We start from the raw sequence: 9,609 nt of genomic DNA, 5'->3' as shown, positions 1-9,609 counted from the left end.
CCCGCCCCGCATCCCGCCCGCGCCGCCGCGCCGCGTCCCGCCGGCCCCAAATGGATTATCTGCGGCTGGTCCTCTCCTGCCTCGTCCCCCTCCACGGCTGCCTGGCCGCCGGCAGCGCCCCAGGTACGGCCCCCGTGGCGAGGGGAGGGAGGGTGCGTGTGTGTTCCCACAGGTGGTCGCACCCCCGAGGATGGGGAGAAAAGGAGGAGGGTTGGGAGGCGGCGGGGGTGGGGGTGTTGGTTTCGATGGGAAATTGAGGGGGGAGATGGAGGCCGGGTGGGAAATAGTTGGCGTGCTCCGGGCACGTCAGCCCGAGTTTCTTCTGCTACGTTTGACGCGCCCGGTTAAAACTACAAAGCGGAGAGAGGGATTCGGGGAAAGGGGTGGTGGGGGGTGGGGATAAAGGGGTTGCTGGGCTTGGCGGGGCTCGCCAAAGGCCACCCGGCGTTGGGTTGGCCACCAAAATCCCGCCACCCGGAGCGGGATGCCTGGCGCCCATCGCCTTCCCTCTGCCTTGTCTCCGCAGAGCTCCTCCTGGCCGGCAAACTCAGCGAGTATGGTGTGATCGTGCCCTTCAGCGCCGATTGCCGGGGTCGCTTCCTCTCGCACGTGGTGTCCGGCGAGGCGGCGGTGGGCACCGGCCAAGCCACCTGTCCCCCAGTCCACCACCACCGCCGCCGCCGCCGCGTGCCCCGCAGCCCCCTGGATGAGTCCCCCCAGCGCCGCTTGCTCTACTTCAATGTCACAGTTTTCGGGAAGGAGCTGCACCTCCGGCTGAGGCCCAACCGGCGTCTGGTGCCGCCGGGCGCCGTGGCTGAATGGCAGGAGGATTTTGAGGTGCTTTTCCGGGAACCCCTCCAACAGCGCTGCCTCTTCACCGGTGACATCTCCGGTATGCCCGGTGCCGCCGTGGCCATCAGCAACTGCGACGGACTGGTAAGCTGGAGGCCGGTGGGGCGGTTTGCGTGCGCTGTTTCGGGATGGTTTTCTCTTAAGAGGTGGATGACGGCGTCTTGGAACCTGTTTTTTTTTTGGTGATGCTTTAGGTGTACATCTCCCAGCTGGCTGCTGTGGGTCCCCTTTCCCCACGTGGCTGGTGGCGTAAGCAGGGCAGGGCGCTACACGTGTGAGTGCTCCATCCCTCCGCTATTTTTATTTAAAAGGGTTAAAAAAATTGCCTGTCCCGTGTCTGGGCTGCTTCCTGCCACGAGCTGGGCCATGTCAGGTGCCGTTATGCCCGCGGGCTTGGCCCTGCCTCTGGGACGGGTACCCACGCTGCCGGTGATGCTGCCGCATCCCAGCTCACCCCTGTTTTACCTTGGGGCTGCTTCAGGAATTTTTTCTCTGCGTTTCCCACCTCTTCGATGAAGCTGGGTGAGCTCGAGCGTCTCCCGAAATCACTGCTAGCATGTGGTCTTGCTCCCGCTCAGCATCGTTTTGGGGGAGAACCTCTTCTTTTTCTCTAACAGCTGGTGTCCGCAGAGCCTTTGGGCTTGCTTGAGTGCAGGGCGGGCGCAGTTCAGCATCGGTAACTTACCGCTGCAGCGCTTTAATTACTTAAATGGCTCTTTTCCCTCCTTGGCCCCGACGTCTGGTCTACCGGTGGGTTTCCTACCTTGGACAGGCTTGAGGAATCGCGTCTTATTATTTTTATACTTTTGGCCCATCGCCCTTCAAATTTCCTTCGAGCCAATTTGATTCTTGTTTTAGGTGCCAGCATTTGCTGTTTTCTCCTGGTACCACTTAACGTTACTCCTGGGTTGGAATAAATGCCTTATTTTGCCCCCTTTTTTTTAATATATCTCTCTCTCTCTGTTTCTTTTTCAGTTGTTTTATTCTGGGAATTCCTTAGCCAATTTTGGCTGCTAGTGCAAACAATTTGGCATTCCTTTCTTTTTATACAGCGCCTGGTGTTACTATGCGAGCAGAAATGATAGAGCGGCACAGCTAGAAATACATTTTCCACCTACGTATAGCAGTATATTTTATTTTTCTTTTCTTTTTTTTTTTTTTTGCCAACAATTTTAGCACATAATCCACACCTTTTGAAGCATCTTGTTTGGAACGGGGTGAAGCCGTGAATTTGCAGCACTTTCTCCAGGACATGGGTCGGGCTGGGATTGGGGGATTTGGGCAGGCTCGAAAGCTTTAAAGGTATTTCCTATCACTCCGGCAAAGCGTCTGGAATGAAAAGCTGTTTTTTTTTTCCCCAGTGTGCAGGTCGCGTTGTAGGTACGATTCCCATTGGCATCACGAGCGAAGGGATGCTGGAAGCGGGCGGCCGCTGGGTCCGTGTCCCACCAAGGATGGTCTTAGGGGGTTTCTCTTCCCCGGAGCCCACCCTCCTCTTGGGCTCCATCTCAAATAGGCTTTATTTTGTCTTTTCCAGGCTTTCCTAGGCTTTATCCCCGAGTTCTCCCATCCCAGCCCCTTGCGTGCCTTCTCAGGCCGGGGGGGTTGTCATTATTTTTGCCTATCTTCCAGCCGTCCCTTGGCCACGGGTCGTAGCAGCGACGCTGGTTTAGGATGTAGCTTGTACTGCAGGATGCTTTTGCGCGTGGATTTGTGCAGCCACCGCTGTCTCTTGCCATCCGTGGTACCCCCAAACCCACCCTTGTAAGCCCGTGTAAAGGAAGAAGTGGCTTCTCCCCCAGGATGAGCCCTCTCAGTGTTGTGGTTGATGATGTGTCGTCTCGCAGATGTTTCGTTTCTTCACGTAGAGCTCCAGCAGCACTAGGGGGGGGGGGAAAAACCCCAGCTCTGTTTTTTTTTTTTTTTTTTTTCTCCTTTTTTTTTTTTTTTTTTTCTTCCTGCGATGTATTTATTGCTCCGTGGCCAACAAATAAATGCCCTTGGCCTCCAGCAGCAATTTCCCATCATCCGGCAAAGCAGATGTGGGCGACGGCGGGCTGGGGGAAGAGGTCAGGAGGACAAAGCCTCCCCCGGTCAAGAGGATTTTGTGATACGGCCAACGTAGCAGTTGGGTTCTCTCTCTCATGGGGTGGTTTTTCTTTTTCTGGCTGGTGTAGGTTGCTGTGTGCTCCTCTGGCTTCAGTTAGTCTGACGGCTTTTGTCTGCTCATTCATCTGCTCAGCTTCTGTCTCCTCCGTCCCCGTTGCAGGAGCTGTGGCAACAAGAGGACCCCCCCCAAAAAAAAAAAAAATAAGGCAGTGAAAATAGCTTGATTTAGCAAAATGGAGCAAGAACCAGACCTGAAAGGCGGTGAGAGGGGCAGATGGGGTGGGAGGGTGCTGTTTATGACCACGCTGTACCTCCAGCGTCACCCAGCAGAGCATCTGGGAGGGATGTACGTGGTCAGGACTGTCCGTAACGTCGTGCTAGATACGGACTGACCCAACGTGGGGAGCACTGGCTGTAGGGAGCCTTTTAGCTCGTTGACACGCACGTACCTTGGAATTGCCGTGCACTTTCGCTGGAAGCTATCCCCGGGCTTCAAAAGGGGAATGGTGGCTTTGGCATGCCAGTTTAGGGTGCGTGGGAGGCGCAGGACCAGGCTTGGCCGCTGGTTTTCTGGTCGGAGGAAGCGTTCTGGGATGCTGGGGACGACGGCTGCCTGCACAAAAGGATTACGCTGTGTATAAAGGGAGACCGAGATTATAAATAACAAGGGGGGAAAAAAGCCAAACCCTTTTCTTGAAAAGAGAGAGTACAAATTAAGTCTTTCCGAAATCCATATTTAGCCATGTAAGTGAGCTGATTTTTTTTTTTAATTTTTTTTTTCCACAGATGCCAAAAGTGTGGCACCTTCCGCAACTGTTATTGGCTGCAGGCATCCACGCGTGAAAATCTGGCCTTTTTGGGGTTTTTTTTTTTGGTTTTTTTTTGTTTGTTTGTTTGGGTTTTTTTTTGTTTTTTTTGTTTTTTTTGCAAGGGCGTCTCGTACCAGGGTGGGAAGGTGCTGTGGTCCGTAACATCATTTCAAAGCTGATCCCAGCCACCACATCCCTAACTTAGGCCGCCGTCTCCCCTGGCGGGGCGTGAAGGCATCCCATCTTTCCACGCTGGCTTTCGCAGCGTGCGGTCGACCTCGCTTCCTTCCTTCGCGCTTTCCTCATTGCAGAGATGGGTGAAGAACCATTACTTGCTTGCCGTGGCTGATTTTTTTTCCCCTCCCCAAATTAACCCCTTTTTTGGGGGGTTACTTGCCCCAAAGGCCAACGTGCCACAAACCGTAGAGCCGGCGTTTTCCCTCCCTGTCACCCTGGCTTGCTTCAGATGGGTGGCAGCAGATAAGCAGGGCACAAAAGCCCTCAGGAGCGGTAATTAACAGGGATCGAAGGGAGAAACAGTCCCCATAATGATGCCCCAGTGCAAAAAAAGTATTGCTTCATCTTCCAGGGTTTTCCCTGCGGCTCCTGAACAGTAGGGTTAATTTCGGGAAGGAAAAAAAGGTGCTGGTTTCAATGCCCAGAGGGTGAGGTGTCTCTTTGGTCACGTAGATCCCACCATCCTCAGCTTTGGTTTTTACTTGGGTGTGAGGGCTTTTTTTCCCATGCGATAATCCTGACTTTTGGCAGTGAGGTGAAAACCCGGCCCTGTTTGGGCTGAAAACATAATTAATCAGTTAGGGCTGAGCGTGTCTCCATGCCCTCACCCCCACCAGGAGCTACATCCTGGCTTGGGTGGCCCGGTGAAGCCCTGATGGAGCAACTCCAGGTCTGTGGACATCCCCAAAATCTCTTGCCCCCGGCACCAGGAGCCGGGGGAAAAGCAGTAGAGGTGCGCGAAGCGTTGGGTTAGATGGGTTGGAAAGCCTCAGCTATGGGCAGAGAGGTTCCAAAGTTGCGATGGAGCATCTCCAGACCATGCCCTGGTGCCACCCGTGCCCTGCTGCTGCCAGGTTGTGGTCCAGGTCCGTGTGGGGCAGGTGCATCCCTCCATGGATCAACCCCCCTTCCCCACGATGTCCTCACGGGACAATCTCTGGATGAAAAGGGAGCGGTGGCTTGCGACGGTGCCTGCCTTCGCACAGCCTGGCTTTCTGGGACTTTTTGTCCAGATGACGTGTGAATTGGGTAGGAAAAATATATCCTAGGCACGCAGCTGGGTTTCCCCCTCCTCGGCGCTGCTTGCTTCTCTGGCTGAGTGCAGCGGGTTTATTCGTTTTTCCACGTTTTCAGCTGCACCGAAGTGTCAGAATTTCCTGAATTCCTGTGGGAGTTGGAGCTTTTTACCCAGCGGTGATGAAGGAGTCACTTACCCGGGGTGGGGGGGATCCCCCCTTAGGGAGGTTGGCACCAGACCACTGGGACCAGTTCCTCTCTCTCCCATAGCCTGGAGAGCTGGAAAAGAGACTTCACCCTCTGCGAGCTGGCAGAAGTGAGTTTGATGTTTTACTTAAAAGAAAAAAACAAAAAAGAAAAAAAAGGTGTATTTTCCCTCTTTCCACTGGAATTATCTTCAAAGGGCCGTTTATTTTCTCGTTTGGGAATTCCCTTCAGCGGGAGCTGCAGACAGCATCCTGCGTTAGAAATACCAGTAGCGACAGTCCTACCTTGCCGGGTTTCATTTGATTTGCTGTTATTAAATCAAACAGAATTGGGGGGTGGGAAGCCCGTGGCAAATTGATCGTTGAGGATGGGGTTGATCTCTTGGCGAGAGCCCAGGGAAAGCTCAATGGGGCTTTTCGGGTGGCGTCTGGCTGCTTTTGCTGCCTCCCCGCAGTTACAACCCTCCCGACATGCTGAAATACAACCCGAGCTGCTCCTTTTTTTAAGACCGAGCAGGTTCGTGCATGCCTCTTGCAGTGGTGTTTTTGGGTTGGTTTTGTTTTGTTTTTGTTCTTTTAAATTATTATTTTTTTTAATTATTTTTGCAAACACCAAGATATGCCCGCTGTGGTTTCCGTTTCGTTTCTTAGGCTGATCGGTTGCGCGCGCAAGTCCTCGTGGTACGCGATGGGTCGTGGCTGGAGTGGGCGGTGTGTTTGCATCCCGCCTTTGGGAGAAAGCACGGGCGGGAAAGTCTGGGCCGCATTATTTCTTGAGCCGTACATAATCGGTCATGAGATGGGTAGAGCAGCACTAGCCCAAGGGGGCTGTGGCTCGGGACAAGGCTCTTTCATGTTTTAATCCAGCCTTGCCCTGGCGCGGCGGCGTGGCTTTCCTCTGGCCACCTGACTCAGCAAGTCCCAGCTGTTCACCGTAAACCCATAAACCGGCTTTGGGGTGCCTCGTCCCGGGTGAAGTGCCCCGTGGCAGGGCTGTGAGGGGGTAGTGGTGTCCCGCTTCTCCTTCTGCTGCTGGGTAGAAGATGCTGGGTAGAAGATGCCATAGGATGCTGGCAGGGGTACTGCGCTGGCTGATTTTGGGTAGCGAGGAGTGGCCCTCCAGCCCAAATTTGTAACTATGCGCAAGCTGGAAGCACGTTAGTTGGTGGGAAATCATCAGGGCCATTCATGCCTATGAAATCCAAGCGTGTTGGCGATGCCTGTGTCAGATGCCCAGCGTTGTGCCCTTTGTAGCTACTCTTTTTTGCGCTAAGCAATGGATGCCCACCTTCTCTTATCATATAATAAAGAGCAACGGCATGGACTTGCCCAACCACCACTGGGCCTGACCTGTGGGTTGACTCCCTGGCTTGATCTCTGCCTCATCACCACTACCTTGCCTGGGGCTCCAGACTCTTGGTTGAACCTGGCTGTGGTCATCTTCTCCTTGCTGGGTGGTAGTGGGACAAGCCCTGGCCACAGAGGTCCTGCCCCGGTGACCTGAACGTCTCCTGCGGGAAGGACCTGAGATACGTGTGTCAGGCAAGTTGATCTTAGCACAACTGCCTGTACTTAGATTCCTTGGGAAGGAGGGAAAACAAAACCAGCCAAAAACCTGCTTTCCAGAGGAGTTAAGCAGCTAATAAAACCCAAGTGGAGCAGGAAATTTGATGAAGTCTGACAGAGCCAGGTTGGCTGATGCCAGGATGAATGCAACGGTACGTGAATGCGAAGGGGATCCAATGACCCAGGCGGGCTTGGAAGAGCCCCAGCTTCGCCTGGCTGTTTACAGAGCCCGGCTCACGTCTTCGTGCCGCTCTGTGCAAAAAATATATAAATACATTTTATTTTATTTGATGGAAACAGTTCCAATACCCCAGCCCTGATGAGGACTCCAGTAGGTAGATGCCGTTGAAGGTTTTGCTGTAAGAACGGATCCGTATGTTCTGCCTGCGTTTTCCGGGCATCTATTCAACAGCAGCGCCGGAGGAAGGAGCGTGTGTCTGCGTGATGGAGGGAGCTGTGAATAAATGCCGGGCTCGGGGAGGGGCTGCCCATGGGATGGAAGCCAAATCCGGGCGATCCTTTTGCTTGCTCGAGGTCCGAGCCGGCCGGCGCTGCGGGGTATGAGCGCTTGGGGCTGATGTCAGGGGGGATTTGGTGGGAAGCTTGGTGTTAATTAGGAGCAGGCTAGTAGCCAGGACGACATTTCCAACCATCTTTGCCCTCTCATTCATCCTCCCCGCGTTTGGGAGGTGGAGCCGTAACGCTTTCCAGCTTCTCCTCCAAAGGGATTCCCCGGCGTTAATTCCCGAGCACTTGACGGGGCAAAGATGATGGTTTTCCTTCTCGCTGTGTCTGCAGTTAGTGGTGTTGCTGAAACGGCTGATTTCCTCCCCAGCACCGCGGGGACGGGGGCGAGGATGAGGATAGGGAGGATGGAGGGAGGCGAGGTGGCGTGGGAGCCCATGCAGCCTGTGTCCCCGGTGCACAGGGTTCGGCAGAAGAACTCATGTCTGATGAGAAGGAATGGAATTTCCTAGCCATATAAAGACATAACTTGATCCGTGGCCAGTTTTTTTTCTGTTCGGTTGGTTTTCTCACCTTTTTTATTTTTATTTTTTTTTCCACCTACTGGAGAAATTAAGGGTCAACATATGTGAACGTGGTAATGGATCCATCCCAGTGCCGTGGAGAAGCAACGGGACACCTGTTTTATTTGGGATGCTTATCCCCTTGCATATACTCATCAGTCATCAATGAGTATATGGAGTGTGTACGTACACAAATGCATATATAAAAACACACCCTTTTTTCCTCCCTTTTTTCTTTATTTCTTTGTGGAGTCCAGGCTGGCCTGATTCGGACTGACAGCAACGAGTTCTTCATCGAGCCCCTGGAGAGGGGGCAGCAGGAGATGGAGGAGCACGGGAGGGCGCACGTGGTCTACCGCCGGTCGGCCATCCGGCAGGATGGCATCGAGCCCCGCCAGGACCTCCACCCCGAAGGTAAGGACTCCTCAAATCTAGTCTTTCCCAGCAATTGATAATCACTATTTCCTGGGGGGGAAAGATTTCTCTTTCCACTTGCCCTCTGGATCATGTCTTGCCCTATGGCTTTAGCCCTATGATCCAACTGCCAGTTGGGTCACCAGCAAGAAGAAAGGAAACAGCATGCTGGGTTTTTGCCAGGAACTTTGAAATTCTTCTGAATTTGATCAAGGTTGGATGAGTTACACACGAGCTAGTCTTCCTCTTTGAAGAGGAAGGATTTCCTAGATGGGTGCGATCAGGCCCACGGATCATCACATCGGCCTTGGGATGGGAAGCAGAGCTGGGACTCGTGAGTGGTCAGGAGGGAGCCAGGCTTGGTCCAACCTGACCTCTGGCTGCAACTTGGAGGTGCAGGTGCTGCAGTCTTGTTTTAATCACCTGTACATTGTAAAATGTGGCGTTGATCGGACTTTTTAACAGATAATGGAAGGCCTTCCTTTTCCCAGCATTCAGAATAGATTGGATATTAGGAGAATTTTTTACACTGAAAGGGTTGTCAAGCATTGGAAGAGGCTGCCCAGGGAAGGGGTGGAATTATCATCCCTGGAGGGATTTAAAAGATGGATAGATGTGGTGCTTATTGATATGATTTAGTGATGGTTTTTGTCAGTGTTAGTTTGATGGTTGGATGCGATGATCTGAAAGGTCCCTTCCAACCTAGGCGATTCTATGATTCTGGTCTATAATTCATTTCACTTTTCTAGTGCCTTGTCCTTTTTTTTTTTCTTCTTCTTTGCCTTGAAGCAGAAAAAGTGGCTTTTATTTCTCAATAGCATCGCTTAGCCGTGCGCTGCCCTCTGTGTGCGTAAATCGCCTGCTGACTTCCCCTCTCACCCGCATAAAGCCGAGCGCACCCAGAAGTGTTTACAAGCGTGGGGTCAACATTGTGCAAAAGCACTCTATGAAACCTGTTTATATTTATGCCGAGGCATTAGCCTTCCCCGGTGTTTATTCACCTCTTGTGGCACCATAATTAGCTCCCTGATTTAAAAAAAAAAACAAACACACTTAAAAGTTTTCCAGGGTATGCTCATTGCTTTTGTGACATCGCTAATGGAATTGCAGTTGAGAGCTTTGAAGGGACTGCTGGGTGATGAAGGGTGAAGGGCATGGTGAAGGGTACGGTGAAGGGTGAAGGGTACGGTGAAGGGTGAAGGGTACGGTGAAGGGTGAAGGTTATGGTGAAGGGTAGGATGAAGGGTGAAGGGTATGATGAAGGATGCTCTGTCTGTGGCTACCTGCTCTCAAGGGGCAACCCCCAGCCTTGCATGTGTCTTCCCCAACTATACCCAGGTGTCCCACCACCCCCTAATGGACAGTGTAGGA

At 52.8% G+C, this 9,609-nt stretch overlaps 1 protein-coding gene across 3 annotated transcripts in view; it reads left to right on the top strand.

Moving 5' to 3' along the window:
* The window catches only part of ADAMTS14 (ADAM metallopeptidase with thrombospondin type 1 motif 14), a 38,707-nt gene continuing 29,098 nt past the window's right edge, over nt 1–9,609 (top strand). For all 3 annotated transcript variants that reach the window (XM_063339540.1, XM_063339539.1, XM_063339541.1), the window contains exons 1-3: nt 1–123; nt 527–936; nt 8,082–8,238. In XM_063339540.1, coding sequence (XP_063195610.1) covers nt 51–123; nt 527–936; nt 8,082–8,238 — 640 coding nt within the window. In that variant the 5' untranslated portion in view covers nt 1–50. The remainder of the gene's footprint in view (nt 124–526; nt 937–8,081; nt 8,239–9,609) is intronic.

The sequence above is a fragment of the Chroicocephalus ridibundus genome, chromosome 6 (genome assembly GCF_963924245.1).
Source record: "Chroicocephalus ridibundus chromosome 6, bChrRid1.1, whole genome shotgun sequence".
NCBI classification, from domain to species: domain Eukaryota; kingdom Metazoa; phylum Chordata; class Aves; order Charadriiformes; family Laridae; genus Chroicocephalus; species Chroicocephalus ridibundus.
The sequence above is the reverse complement of the archived record's forward strand: the minus strand, read 5'-3'. Positions and strand labels throughout refer to the sequence as shown.